We start from the raw sequence: 15,908 nt of genomic DNA on the forward strand, positions 1-15,908 counted from the left end.
TCTCCCTCAGTCCCTCTCTCTGCTTCTCCTCTCTCTGCCTCTCCTCTCTCTCTCTCTCTCTCTCCCTCTCCTCTCTCTCAGTCCCTCTCTCTGCCTCTCCTCTCTCTGCCTCTCCTCTCTGTCTCTCACTCTCCTCTCTCTCAGTCCCTCTCTCTGTCTCTCCCTCTCCGTCTCTCCCTTGCTCTCTTTCCCGCTGTTCCTCTCTCCTCCAGGCTGGTTTGATGCTTCGACCCACAGCTAATTCACACTAATGCATCAGCAGAATCAGAACAGAGCAGGCTGCCTGCCAACTTGGCCCTTAGAGAGAGAAGGAAAAAAGAAACAGATCTATTTGTCTGACTAGTGCCTTTGCCCTACAGTCGACTGCATAACCATCTGTTGACTTCTTTAGAGGATTTAACCTCAGCTAAAGAAATAAGAAGAGAAAGGAAATAAATGCAAATAGAAAATACACAATCCAGGTTCATAGAAAACATTGTAAATAAATGTTGTTGTTATAGCAGCAGCCACAACACTTGTGCTGAAAGGCTTGGAGTTGTGTTGTGTGTTGTATAATAGCATAAGGTGGTTAGCCCAGTGTTAACAGGCTCCCATGGATTAAAGAATTGCCTGCACCACAATGATGATGTCTCCATAGCAACAGGCTCTATGAGCTGCGGGTCTAACTGTTACACTTTTCACATAGGCTTTGCGGTATGTTGTGTGAATATTTGGGGGGATTTTTTTAATATGTTCTCCTTTCAAACAGCCAAAGTTTTACCACATTCTTGTTGGCATTCGTCTTTTATAATCCCAGTCTGTATTAGATGCCTGCCTGTGGGGAAAACAACTTGTGGTTACCTAGGTCACCCCATTACCTCACAGCAAAAACTTGACCCTTTTTAAACTCAATTGTCTTGTTGTCTGCTTCTACTAAACAAGTTAAATGTCTTACTTGTGATTAAATGTTTTCCACACACATAGTTGTGGCATACTTGGAAACCGGGTCCCCACATTTCCCACACCAAATAGCCTGAAGCCACAGGGCACTTCATGCAGGCTCTATTTCCCTACTTGAGAGCATTGCGATCCATATGTTGGGATTTTTGACCTGGTTACATATACAGTACCAGTCAAAAGTTTGGACACACCTACTCATTCAAGGGTTTTTCTTTAATTTTTACTATTTTCTACAATGTAGAATAGTGAAGATGTCAAAATTATGAAATAACACATATTGAACCATGTAGTAACCAAAAAAAAGTGTTAAACAAATCAAAATACATTTTAGATTTTAGATTCCTCAAATTAGCCACCCTTGACCTTGATGACAGTTTGCACAATCTTGGCATTCTCAACCAGCTAGGTCAGTTGGAGGAGATAAAAGTACAGGCTTTGATATAAAGAAAAATTGGCAAAATGTTGACGGTATGCTAAAGTTTGTGGAAAAACGTCTTGGTTTGAAAGGTGTATGTGATTTGTAGCTGTCTTTATCCCTCTCCCTCCGCCTCTACTGTCTTTATCCGTCTCCCTCCGAATCCACTGTCTTTATCCGTCTCCCTCCGAATCCACTGTCTTTATCCGTCTCCCTCCGCCTCTACTGTCTTTATCCGTCTCCCTCCGCCTCTACTGTCTTTATCCCTCTCCCTCCGCCTCTACTGTCTTTATCCGTCTCCCTCCGCCTCTACTGTCTTTATCCGTCTCCCTCCGAATCCACTGTCTTTATCCGTCTCCCTCCGCCTCTACTGTCTTTATCCGTCTCCCTCCGAATCCACTGTCTTTATCCGTCTCCCTCCGCCTCCACTGTCTTTATCCGTCTCCCTCCGCCTCTACTGTCTTTATCCGTCTCCCTCCGCCTCCACTGTCTTTATCCGTCTCCCTCCGAATCCACTGTCTTTATCCGTCTCCCTCCGAATCCACTGTCTTTATCCCTCTCCCTCCGCCTCTGTCTTTATCCGTCTCCCTCCGCCTCTACTGTCTTTATCCGTCTCCCTCCGAATCCACTGTCTTTATCCGTCTCCCTCCGAATCCACTGTCTTTATCCGTCTCCCTCCGAATCCACTGTCTTTATCCGTCTCCCTCCGAATCCACTGTCTTTATCCGTCTCCCTCCGAATCCACTGTCTTTATCCGTCTCCCTCCGAATCCACTGTCTTTATCCGTCTCCCTCCGAATCCACTGTCTTTATCCGTCTCCCTACGCCTCCACTGTCTTTATCCGTCTCCCTCCGAATCCACTGTCTTTATCCGTCTCCCTCCGCCTCCACTGTCTTTATCCGTCTCCCTCCGCCTCCACTGTCTTATTCCGTCTCCCTCCGCCACTGTCTTATTCCGTCTCCCTCCGCCTCCAGTCTTTATCCGTCTCCCTCCGAATCCACTGTCTTATTCCGTCTCCCTCCGCCTCCACTGTCTTATTCCGTCTCCCTCCGCCTCCAGTCTTTATCCGTCTCCCTCCGCCTCCACTGTCTTATTCCGTCTCCCTCCGCCTCCAGTCTTTATCCGTCTCCCTCCGCCTCCACTGTCTTTATCCGTCTCCCTCCGCCTCCACTGTCTTATTCCGTCTCCCTCCGCCTCCACTGTCTTTATCCGTCTCCCTCCGCCTCCACTGTCTTATTCCGTCTCCCTCCGCCTCCAGTCTTTATCCGTCTCCCTCCGCCTCCACTGTCTTTATCCGTCTCCCTCCGAATCCACTGTCTTTATCCGTCTCCCTCCGCCTCCACTGTCTTTATCCGTCTCCCTCCGCCTCCACTGTCTTTATCCGTCTCCCTCCGAATCCACTGTCTTATTCCGTCTCCCTCCGCCTCCAGTCTTTATCCGTCTCCCTCCGCCTCCACTGTCTTTATCCGTCTCCCTCCGAATCCACTGTCTTTATCCGTCTCCCTCCGCCTCCACTGTCTTTATCCGTCTCCCTCCGCCTCCAGTCTTTATCCGTCTCCCTCCGAATCCACTGTCTTTATCCGTCTCCCTCCGCCTCCAGTCTTTATCCGTCTCCCTCCGCCTCCACTGTCTTTATCCGTCTCCCTCCGCCTCTACTGTCTTTATCCGTCTCCCTCCGAATCCACTGTCTTTATCCGTCTCCCTCCGCCTCCACTGTCTTTATCCGTCTCCCTCCGCCTCTACTGTCTTTATCCGTCTCCCTCCGAATCCACTGTCTTTATCCGTCTCCCTCCGAATCCACTGTCTTTATCCGTCTCCCTCCGCCTCCACTGTCTTATTCCGTCTCCCTCCGCCTCCAGTGTCTTTATCCGTCTCCCTCCGCCTCCACTGTCTTATTCCGTCTCCCTCCGCCTCCACTGTCTTTATCCGTCTCCCTCCGCCTCCAGTGTCTTTATCCGTCTCCCTCCGCCTCCACTGTCTTTATCCGTCTCCCTCCGAATCCACTGTCTTTATCCGTCTCCCTCCGCCTCCACTGTCTTATTCCGTCTCCCTCCGCCACTGTCTTATTCCGTCTCCCTCCGCCTCCAGTCTTTATCCGTCTCCCTCCGCCTCCACTGTCTTTATCCGTCTCCCTCCGCCTCCACTGTCTTATTCCGTCTCCCTCCGCCACTGTCTTATTCCGTCTCCCTCCGCCACTGTCTTATTCCGTCTCCCTCCGCCTCCAGTCTTTATCCGTCTCCCTCCGCCTCCACTGTCTTTATCCGTCTCCCTCCGCCTCCACTGTCTTATTCCGTCTCCCTCCGCCTCCAGTCTTTATCCGTCTCCCTCCGCCTCCACTGTCTTATTCCGTCTCCCTCCGCCTCCACTGTCTTTATCCGTCTCCCTCCGAATCCACTGTCTTTATCCGTCTCCCTCCGAATCCACTGTCTTTATCCGTCTCCCTCCGCCTCCACTGTCTTATTCCGTCTCCCTCCGCCTCCACTGTCTTATTCCGTCTCCCTCCGAATCCACTGTCTTTATCCGTCTCCCTCCGCCTCCACTGTCTTATTCCGTCTCCCTCCGAATCCACTGTCTTTATCCGTCTCCCTCCGAATCCACTGTCTTTATCCGTCTCCCTCCGAATCCACTGTCTTTATCCGTCTCCCTCCGAATCCACAGTCTTTATCCGTCTCCCTCCACTGTCTTTATATCTCCCTCCACCTCTACTCTGTCTTTTATCTATGTCTCTCTTCTCTTCTCTCCTCAGTCTCCCACTCTTCATCCCCCTTCTCTCTATGCATCTTCCTCACATCATCTCTCACCACTTCCTTCATCTCTCTCTCCTTCTCTATCCTTGTTATGTCATAAGAGTGTGCTGCTATTAACTCTCCTTATTAGGCACTGCATGCGGTAATCCAGCCTAATCCAGATTATCACCAGGCTAATCCCTGGAGATTGGGACTGGAGAACGGTGAGCTCAACTCAGTCATCATCATCTCTCATCCTCTGTTTACAAACTCTCTGCTACTAATGTCATCAGAGCTATCGCATATTGCTTTTTCCAGGACATAGATAGGCTATACCTCAACTAGCCTGTACCTCTACACACTGACTCAGTACCGGTGCCCCTTGTGCTCGTTATGTTAGTCTTATTGTGTTACGTTTTATTATTACTTTTTATTTTAGTCTACTTGGTAAATATTTTCTTCTTCTTGAACTGCACTGTTGGTTAAGGGCTTGTAAGTAAGCATTTCACGGTAAAGTCTACACTTGTTGTATACGGCGCATGTGGCAAATAAAGTTTGATTTGATTATATGGAGATGTGACTCAGACATACACTGAGTGTACAAAATATTAGGACCACCTTCCTAATATTGAGTCTACGTCCTGAAAAGAGCAGGTATTCCTAATGTTTTGTTTACTCAGTGCATTTAGTAATCATGTAGTTTATGAACACACACAGATGAGTGTGTATGCATGCACATACACAGACCCACACACGCACTTTGTGGCTGTGCTAGCTAGTGACCACTCTGCAGAGCTGCCTCCAGGGCAAGCAATAACATCCATTTCAGACAGAAGATGAGGTATGTTACCTGTAAAAAAAATATATAAGGCAATGTTCGTATGACCCCCTTTCAAAAAGCCCCTTATTTTCCACTTCTTTGCAGGTATACCCCTTTTATACATTTCAGTGGGTAACTGGCCAATTGGGAGGGGTGGAGGTATTGTTAAACCATGGGGGCTGTTTGCAATTTAAATTAGGGAGGGGTTAAACAATGGAAGTGTTAAGGAATCATGACTCTGTCTTTAGGTGGCTTTTTTTTCTGTGTATTTTAACCCCTACCCCTTTCAGATATATTAGAAAGCTGGTATAAAACCCAGGCATGGGAAATTAGTGGAATTTTGGTCTGTGTATGAATGGGGTATTAAAGCAAACCTGCTCCGCCTGGCTCTACAGTGATCATACTGACACACACACACACACACACACACACACATACACACACACAAATCTATCCATCTCTTTCTTTATACCCATCTCCATATATCCCTCTCTCTCTTTCACCATTTATCTCACTCTCTCTGTATCTCTTCCCCTCTCTCAACCTGATGATAAGCTGTAGACCACACTATCTACCTAGAGAGTTTTCATCTGTATTTTTCATAGCTGTCTACATACCACCACAGACCAATGCTGGCACTAAGACCACGCTCATTGAGCTGTATTCCGCCATAAGCAAACAGGAAGACGTTCATCCAGAGGCGGCGCTCTTAGAGGCCCGGGAATTTAATGAATGGAAAACTTAAATTAGTTTTACCAAATCTCTATCAACATGTTAAATGTGCAACCAGAGGGAAAAATATTCTAGATCACCTGTACTCCACACACAGAGACACGTACAAAGCTCTCCCTCGCCCTCCATTTGGTAAATCCGACCACAATTCTATCCTCCTGATTCCTACTTACAAGCAAAAATTAAAGCAGGAAGCACCAGTGACTCGGTCTATAAAAACAATGGTCAGAGGAAGCAGATGCTAAACTACAGGACTGTTTTGCTATTACAGACTGGAACATGTCCCGGGATTCTTCCGATGACATTGAGGAATACACCACATCAGTCACTGGCTTTATCAATAAGTGCATTGAGGACGTCGTCCCCACAGTGACTGTACGTACATACCCCAACCAGAAGCAATGGATTACAAGCAACATTCGCACTGAGCTAAAGGGTAGAGCTGCCGCTTTCAAGGTGCGGGACTCTAACCCGGAAGTTTACAAGAAATTCCGCTATGCCCTGCGACGAACCATCGAACAGGCAAAGCGTCAATACAGAGATAAAATTGAATCAAACTACACCGTCTCCGAAGCTCGTCGGATGTGGGAGGGCTTGCAAACTATTACAGATTACAAAGGGAAGCACAGCCGCGAGCTGCCCAGTGACACGAGCCTACCAGACGAACTAAATCACTTCTACGCTCGCTTCGAGGCAAGCAACACTGAGGCATGCATGAGAGCATCAGCTGTTCCGGACAACTGTGTGATCACGCTCTCCGTAGCCGACGTGAGTAAGACCTTTAAACAGGTCAACATTCACAAGGCTGCAGGACCAGATGGATTACTAGGACGTGTGCTCCGGGCATGTGCTGACCAACTGGCAAATGTCTTCACTGACATTTTCAACATGTCCCTGATTGAGTCTGTAATACCAACATGCTTCAAGCAGACCACCATAGTCCCTGTGCCCAAGAACACAAAGGCAACCTGCCTAAATGACTACAGACCCGTAGCACTCACATCCGTAGCCATGAAGTGCTTTGAAAGGCTGGTCATGGCTCACATCAACACCATTATCCCAGAAACACAAGACCCACTCCAATTTGCATACCGCCCAAACAGATCCACAGATGATGCAATCTCTATTGCACTCTACACTTTCCCACCTGGACAAAAGGAACACATATGTGAGAATGCTATTCATTGACTACAGCTCAGCGTTCAACACCATAGTACCCTCAAAGCTCATCACTAAGCTAAGGAACCTGGGACTAAACACCTCCCTCTGCAACTGGATCCTGGACTTCCTGATGGGCCGCCCCCAGGTGGTGAGGGTAAGTAGCAACACATCTGCCACGCTGGGCCTCAACACTGGAGCTCCCCAGGGGTGCGTACTCAGTCCCCTCCTGTACTCCCTGTTCACCCACGACTGCATGGCCAGGCATGACTCCAACACCATCATTAAGTTTGCTGACGATACAACTCTCTGTTGTGACCTGATCACCGACAACGACGAGACAGCCTATAGGGAGGAGGTCAGAGACCTGGCCGGCTGGTGCCAGAATAACAACCTATCCCTCAACGTAACCAAGACTAAGGAGATGATTGTGTACTACAGGAAAAGGAGCACCGAGCACGTCCCCATTCTCATCGACGGGGCTGTAGTGGAGCAGGTTGAAAGCTTCAAATTCCTTGGTGTCCACATCACCAACAATCTAGAATGGTCCAAACATACCAAGACAGTCATGAAGAAGGCACGACAAAGCATATTCCCCCTCAGGAAACTAAACATTTTTGGCATGGGTCCTGAGATCCTCAAAAGGTTCTACAGCTGCAACATCGAGAGCATCCTGACCGGTTGCATCACTGCCTGGTACGGCAATTGCTCAGCCTCAAGGCACTTCAGAGGGTAGTGCGTACAGCCCAGTACATCACTGGGGCAAAGCTGCCTGCCATCCAGGACCTCTACACCAGGCGGTGTCAAAGGAAGGCCCTGAAAATTGTCAAAGACCCCAGCCACCCCAGTCATAGACTGTTCTCTCTACTACCGCATGGCAAGCGGTACCGGAGTGCCAAGTCTAGGACAAAAAGGCTTCTCAACAGTTTTTACCCACAAGCCATTAGACTCCTGAACAGGTAACCAAATGGTTACCCGGACTATTTGCATTGTGTGCCCCCCCCAAACCCATATTTTACGCTGCTGCTACTCTATGTTTATCTTTAACTAGTCACTTTAACTATACATTCATGTACATGCTATCTCAATTGGCCCGACCAACCAGTGCTCCCGCACATCGGCTAACCGGGCTATCTGCATTGTGTCCCACCACCCACCACCCGCCGCCAACCCCTCGTTTACGCTACTGCTACTCTCTGTTCATCATATACAGTGGGGCAAAAAAGTATTTAGTCAGCCACCAACTGTGCAAGTTCTCCCACTTAAAAAGATGAGAGAGGCCTGTAATTTTCATCATAGGTACACTTCAACTATGACAGACAAAATGAGAAAAGAAATCCAGAAAATCACATTGTAGGATTTTTAATGAATTTATTTGCAAATTATGGTGGAAAATAACAGTAGCAAGGCTGACTAACCAAATATATACGAAGGAGGGGAAAAAAAGATATATACACGGACATGACAAGACAAAGATGTCTGAACTGCTACGCGATCTTGGAATGTGTCGGAGCGCCTTTAAACAGGTCAACATTCACAAGGCCGCAGGGCCAGAAGGATTACCAGAATGTGTACTGCGAGCATGCACTAACCAACTGGCAAGGGTCTTCACTGACATTTTCAACCTCTTCCTGTCCAAGTCTGTAATACCAACATGGCTCACATCAACAACATTATCCAGAAACCCTAGACCCGCTTCTATTTACATACCGCCCAAACAGATCCACAGATGATGAAATCTCTATTGCACTCCACACTGCCCTTTTCCACCTGGACAAAAGGAACACCTATGTGAGAATGCTATTCATTGACTACAGCTCAGCGTTCAACACCATAGTGCACTCAAAGCTCATCAATAAGGTAAGGACCCTGTGACTAAACACCTCCCTCTGCAACTGGATCCTGGACTTCCTGATGGGCCGCCCCCAGGTGATAAGGATAGGTAACAACACGTCTGCCACGCTGATCCTCAACACTGGGGCCCCCCAGAGGAGCGCGAGAGAAAGAGAGATCAGTTCTATTAAAGTTGAGAGCTCCAACAATTCCTACAGCATTGTTTGATATTTCAATTATTGACAATATTATAAAATACAATGTCACAAAATGGACTCCAGCAAGAAAACACAATAGTAGAAAGTATAATCTCTCCCTCCCCCTCATCCCCTCTCTCCCCCTCTCTCTCCAGACCTCTACAAGAAGTCATAATTACCCGCTAATTAAGCTCGGGGAGATATAGCAGTACTAATGGACTCAGCCATTCTATTCCCACCACTTTATTTGAGCTGCAAAGCAAGACACAATCATGGACAATCATGGTCATGGACACAACTTCAAGCTTGTGTCCCAAATGGCACTATTTTTCAAATACAGTTTACTATAAAGGTAGTGCAACATTATAGGGAATAGGGTTCCATTTGGGATGCAACCTGGAGGTCATGACTCCATCGGCCTGTGGCTCAATTAAAGACAGAGAAGAGGAGAGCAGAGAAGAGAAGACAGGCTAGGCTACTCAATGTTGATTGGTAGTTGGTCGACAGCAGAGCTCAGAACCTCCTCAGGGAGAAAGATACAGTCAGACGGCTGCTGTTACAGCGAGCTAACATCTCTAACATCACTTGACGTTTTCACTGAGGTCACGTGTGTACAGCATCTGGCCTTAGAATACAAATTGGATTGTAAACAAACATGTATCTTGCCTTGTCTAATACACCAGTGTAGTGTGTGATACCTCAGTTGTGAACCTTTTGGTTACCTTTTTATGTGACCTGGGCTGAAGCACATCTGGGTGCACTCTCATTCTAATGGACATTGTCGTGTCTGATAAACCCAGTGATCGTCAACCCCTAATTCCTGGCCTGGCAATGATCCCTGCGATGTGACCGACCTGTCCCTCAGATGGATGGCTAGCTAGCTATATACTGATTTAGTCAGCTTTCAAGAGCTCGGTTTTTGTTTCCTATGAGAATGTTTTATCAATCAACTAACCACTTGATGAAATTGAGGTAAATATAATGGATAACATGATCACTCTCAGGTTATTTCTCAAAAGTGGTGGTGCTGAATCTTTCTAAGTAAAGTTGATTGTTTTCCTGCTGTAGCAAACTGTCTCTAATTAAGATCCTACACCAGTACAATAGATGTATAATATACAGTATGTTAAAGAACTGAGGGGGGGCTTACTTTCATTAGAGCCTCCCTGATTCTCATCCCAGGTCCTCACATAGTCATCCTGCAGAGACAGAGAGATCCAGGTTAACCCACAGCAAAAGAAGCATCATGATTAACTGAGTGAGTGAGTCACTGGTTACGTCCAAAATAGCACCCTATTGCCTATATAGTGCACTACTTTTAACCACAGCCCTATGGACCCTGGTCAAAAGAAGTGCACCATAAAGGGAATAGGGTGGCATTTGGGCCGCAGACACTGTGTGCCCAGATGAGTCTGCATGGGGATCTAACAAACAGCATGGCTTACTATAGTACTGCACCAGAAATATCTTGCAATTTGTGTGTTCCAAATGGCACCCTATTCCCTATACAGTGCACTACTTACTCTATATGCTCTGGTCAAAAGTAGTGCACTATATAGAAACTGAAGCTCCGTTTGTGGAACATACGACCGACCGGTCTTTCAATTGTATTTGTTACTTTTTATTCTTAATTAGAACATTAATCGTTCTCATTAAAATGGACAAGTTGAGAGAGAGAGAGAGAAGAGAAAGAAGAGAGAGATATATGAAAGTGAGAGAGAGGGAGAGAGAGAGATGTACAGTATATACAGTGCCTTGCGAAAGTATTCAGCCCCCTTGAACTTTGCGAGCTTTTGCCACATTTCAGGCTTCAAACATAAAGATATAAAACTGTATTTTTTTGTGAAGAATCAACAACAAGTGGGACACAATCATGAAGTGGAACGACATTTATTGGATATTTCAAACTTTTATAACAAATCAAAAACTGAAAAATTGGGCGTGCAAAATTATTCAGCCCCCTTAAGTTAATACTTTGTAGCGCCACCTTTTGCTGCGATTACAGCTGTAAGTCGCTTGGGGTATGTCTCTATCAGTTTTGCACATCGAGAGACTGAATTTTTTTCCCATTCCTCCTTGCAAAACAGCTCGAGCTCAGTGAGGTTGGATGGAGAGCATTTGTGAACAGCAGTTTTCAGTTCTTTCCACAGATTCTCGATTGGATTCAGGTCTGGACTTTGACTTGGCCATTCTAACACCTGGATATGTTTATTTTTGAACCATTCCATTGTAGATTTTGCTTTATGTTTTGGATCATTGTCTTGTTGGAAGACAAATCTCCGTCCCAGTCTCAGGTCTTTTGCAGACTCCATCAGGTTTTCTTCCAGAATGGTCCTGTATTTGGCTCCATCCATCTTCCCATCAATTTTAACCATCTTCCCTGTCCCTGCTGAAGAAAAGCAGGCCCAAACCATGATGCTGCCACCACCATGTTTGAGAGTGGGGATGGTGTGTTCAGCTGTGTTGCTTTTACGCCAAACATAACGTTTTGCATTGTGGCCAAAAAGTTCAATTTTGGTTTCATCTGACCAGAGCACCTTCTTCCACATGTTTGGTGTGTCTCCCAGGTGGCTTGTGGCAAACTTTAAACAACACTTTTTATGGATATCTTTAAGAAATGGCTTTCTTCTTGCCACTCTTCCATAAAGGCCAGATTTGTGCAATATACGACTGATTGTTGTCCTATGGACAGAGTCTCCCACCTCAGCTGTAGATCTCTGCAGTTCATCCAGAGTGATCATGGGCCTCTTGGCTGCATCTCTGATCAGTCTTCTCCTTGTATGAGCTGAAAGTTTAGAGGGACGGCCAGGTCTTGGTAGATTTGCAGTGGTCTAATATTACTTCCATTTCAATATTATCGCTTGCACAGTGCTCCTTGGGATGTTTAAAGCTTGGGAAATCTTTTTGTATCCAAATCCGGCTTTAAACTTCTTCACAACAGTATCTCGGACCTGCCTGGTGTGTTCCTTGTTCTTCATGATGCTCTCTGCGCTTTTAACGGACCTCTGAGACTATCACAGTGCAGGTGCATTCATACGGAGACTTGATTACACACAGGTGGATTGTATTTATCATCATTAGTCATTTAGGTCAACATTGGATCATTCAGAGATCCTCACTGAACTTCTGGAGAGAGTTTGCTGCACTGAAAGTAAAGGGGCTGAATAATTTTGCACGCCCAATTTTTCAGTTTTTGATTTGTTAAAAAAGGTTTGAAATATCCAATAAATGTCGTTCCACTTCATGATTGTGTCCCACTTGTTGTTGATTCGTCACAAAAAAATACAGTTTTATATCTTTATGTTTGAAGCCTGAAATGTGGCAAAAGGTCGCAAAGTTCAAGGGGGCCGAATACTTTCGCAAGGCACTGTATAAGAGAGAGAGGTTAGGGTGGGTGGGTAGAGAGAGTGTACATGGCAATAAAGAGAGAAACAGAGACAATGAAAGTGAGTTACAAGCATTCAAAAAAGACATCAAAGAAAAAGGGATGGGTAGAATATAGATAAAGAAATAAACTGACCTCTACTTCCTGGTAGAACGAGAGGCAGAAGAAGAAGAGGGATAGTTAAAGGATGTAACATCAGATATACTGAGGTGTATTCATCAACATTTATCACCATGTTCAATATACAGCGTCTCTTGATTCATGGTCTCCACAGAGACACAATGAATAGCAAAGAGCTTTAGCTAGCAGTGAATTAACATATAATTGATTATGCAATAACAACAAAAAACACATTATAAGACTGTTTTATGCTCATACATGGAATGCACAGCAGAAAAAAAGTAAAGGTCATATTTCCCCAGTACCAATAGAGGTAAAAGTCATATTTCCCCAGTACCAATAGAGGTAAAGGTCATATTTCCCCAGTACCAATAGAGGTAAAGGTCATATTTCCCCAGTACCAATAGAGGTAAAGGTCATATTTCCCCAGTACCAATAGAGGTAAAGGTCATATTTCCCCAGTACCAATAGAGGTAAAGGGCACATTTCCCCAGTACCAATAGAGGTAAAAGTCATATTTCCCCAGTACCAATAGAGGTAAAGGTCATATTTCCCCAGTACCAATAGAGGTAAAGGTCATATTTCCCCAGTACCAATAGAGGTAAAGGTCATATTTCCCCAGTACCAATAGAGGTAAAGGTCATATTTCCCCAGTACCAATAGAGGTAAAGGTCATATTTCCCCAGTACCAATAGAGGTAAAGGGCACATTTCCCCAGTACCAATAGAGGTAAAAGTCATATTTCCCCAGTATCAAGAGGTAAATGTCATATTTCCCCAGTATCAATAGAGGTAAAAGTCATATTTCCCCAGTACCAATAGAGGTAAAAGTCATATTTCCCCAGTATCAATAGAGGTAAAAGTCATATTTCCCCAGTATCAAGAGGTAAATGTCATATTTCCCCAGTATCAATAGAGGTAAAAGTCATATTTCCCCAGTACCAATAGAGGTAAAAGTCATATTTCCCCAGTACCAATAGAGGTAAAAGTCATATTTCCCCAGTATCAAGAGGTAAATGTCATATTTCCCCAGTATCAATAGAGGTAAAAGTCATATTTCCCCAGTATCAATAGAGGTAAAAGTCATATTTCCCCAGTATCAATAGATAAGCATACATTAACATTGTGATATCGTCCCTGTATTCGTTTGGTTGTGATATTCTCTATAGCAAACCCCAAAGAAATTAAGTATACTGACATCGGCCTGTCGCTTGGCCTCAAAACAGTAAATAGCCATTTAGAGAAATATACGGTCTGCCTCCTTAGCGGTGATATACTCCGTAGGATATACATCACCATAAACACTTACTGTCCTGGAAGAGGGGGTGCCAAAAAGCTCTCTGGAGGAAACAATAAAGCGTGACACACTCATAAAGGCATCCTGGGGTCTCTGCTTGCTCTCCTCTCTCTACATCCAAGGGGGCTTGTTTTCATGGAGGTTAATATTTTATGCACATTTTCCCCATCAGTGTTGTGTTTCCACCAAACTGACTTGTTGCAGATAAAAATCAGGTTGTGATGACGTAGTGCACACAAAATGTACTTTTTGATGAAGTTTTCATGTACCGAAAAATCTACAGTTCAATGTGTTCCGCATTTTAAACTCTACAGATAGTTTTACTGATGTCATTTCAACCCAAATGTGATCACGTTGAATCAACGTGGAAAACAGATTGGATTTGCAAAAAGTCATCAACCTAAGGGAATTTAGTTTTATCCTAAATCCAATGACAGGGAAAAATGTTTGGTTGATTTCATGTTGAATTCACGTTAGTTGACAACTGAACTAAATGTAAATCAAAACTAGGAGTTGAACTTACAGTATTTCCCAATTGTTTCCACACTAAAATTGGAACTTGAAACGCAAATCACCGAAACCTGAAACTCATGTACCAAATCCCTAAACCAAGTCTGCAGAATACAAGCACAATTCCTGCTTTACACTCTATATCACACTTTCTGCAAAACACTACACACAGTTCTCTACATTATGCACAACATTCAAAATTAAAATCTCTTCAGTCCCTTTGGAAAGCAACGCCAATCGCAATGTCTAGCTCTATACACCAATTGGCAACACCCACTCCTCACAGGTGTAAATGTATACATATACACACACACACACACACACACACATATATATACACACACACAGTATATCATAAAAGTGAGTACACCACTCACATTTTTGTAAATATTTGAGTATATCTTTTCATGTGACAACACTGAAGAAATGACACTTTGCTACAATGTAAAGTAGTGAGTGTACAGCTTGTATAACAGTGTACATTTGTTGTCCCCTCAAAATAAATCAACACACAGCGATTATTGTCTAAACCGCTGGCAACAAAAGTGAGTACACCCCTAAGTGAAAATGTCCAAATTGGGCCCAAAGTGTCAATATTTTGTGTGGCCACCATCATTTTCCAGCACTGCCTTAACCCTCTTGGGCATGGAGTTCACCAGAGCTTCACAGGTTGCCACTGGAGTCCTCTTCCACTCCTCCATGACAACATCACGGAGCTGGTGGATGTTAGAGACCTTGCACTCCTCCACCTTCCGTTTGAGGATGCCCCACAGATGCTCAATAGGGTTTAGATCTGGAGACATGCTTAGCCAGTCCATCACCTTTACCCTCAGCTTCTTTAGCAAGGCAGTGGTCGTCTTGGAGGTGTGTTTGGGGTCGTTTTCATGTTGGAATACTGCCCTACGGCTCAGTCTCCGAGGGGAGGGGATCATGCTCTGCTTCAGTATGTCACAGTACATGTTGGCATTCATGGTTCCCTCAATGAACTGTAGATCCCCAGTGCCGGCAACACTCATGCAGCCTCAGACCATGACACTCCCACCACCATGCTTGACTGTAGGCAAGACACACTTGTCTTTGTACTCCTCACCTGGTTGCCGCCACACAAGAGCTAGAGGTGAAGGAGTGAGAGTAAGAGGAGGACAAGGAAGGAGAGTTGTCTCAGATGAGATCAGGGCCACATTGGTTGACCATGTGCTCAACCATGGATTGAGTATGAGGGAGGCTGGGCAGAGAGCTCAGCCCAACCTGAGCCGCTACAATGGAAGGTGTGCGACCACCATCCACTCGCACGCATGCCTCTTCTCCAGGCAATGGAGAATCCATGTGGTGAAGTTGATGTGGGGGCTTTCGGCGGCTGGATCCGTCACTCCAGAAGATTCTTTCCCCGATGTTTAGCCAGGAAGAACATGGCTTGTGATGTAGACCTAAATAAGAGGCAGGATGCAGCCCAATGTCTTTTTTCTTGCAAAATGTATGTGTTTTTGTATTTTTGTGTTTAGAGTTTTGAAAGAATGAACCTCAATTTTTTTGTACAGAAAACCCTTTATCTTACTGAATGTTTTTCCTGGTTATCTCCTGTTGGGTATAGAAAGAGTTACATACAAAACACAAGTGTTCAAAAATACTGCATTTTGGAAATAAATTAATGTTTTTGTTACTGTATTGCATTTGTGTGTTTATTTATGTATATTTGAGTAGGTATACATTACTGTAACAATCTTTTACAACCTGCTACAGTGTAACACTGAAAATGCATAAACCTACTGATGAGATA

General features: G+C 45.0%; 1 protein-coding gene across 2 annotated transcripts in view; it reads right to left on the minus strand.

The window, feature by feature from the left end:
* The window catches only part of LOC110530466 (SPARC (osteonectin), cwcv and kazal like domains proteoglycan 2), a 77,355-nt gene that overhangs the window by 26,686 nt on the left and 34,761 nt on the right, over positions 1–15,908 (minus strand). Inside the window, exons 2-3 of one of the 2 annotated variants that reach the window (XM_036986871.1) lie at positions 12,341–12,349; positions 9,971–10,019 (exon numbers count right to left, since the gene is read on the minus strand). In XM_036986871.1, coding sequence (XP_036842766.1) covers positions 9,971–10,019; positions 12,341–12,349 — 58 coding nt within the window. The remainder of the gene's footprint in view (positions 1–9,970; positions 10,020–12,340; positions 12,350–15,908) is intronic. The other variant, XM_036986874.1, reaches the window with a different exon arrangement.

This window comes from Oncorhynchus mykiss, chromosome 1 (assembly GCF_013265735.2).
Source record: "Oncorhynchus mykiss isolate Arlee chromosome 1, USDA_OmykA_1.1, whole genome shotgun sequence".
NCBI classification, from domain to species: Eukaryota; Metazoa; Chordata; class Actinopteri; order Salmoniformes; family Salmonidae; genus Oncorhynchus; species Oncorhynchus mykiss.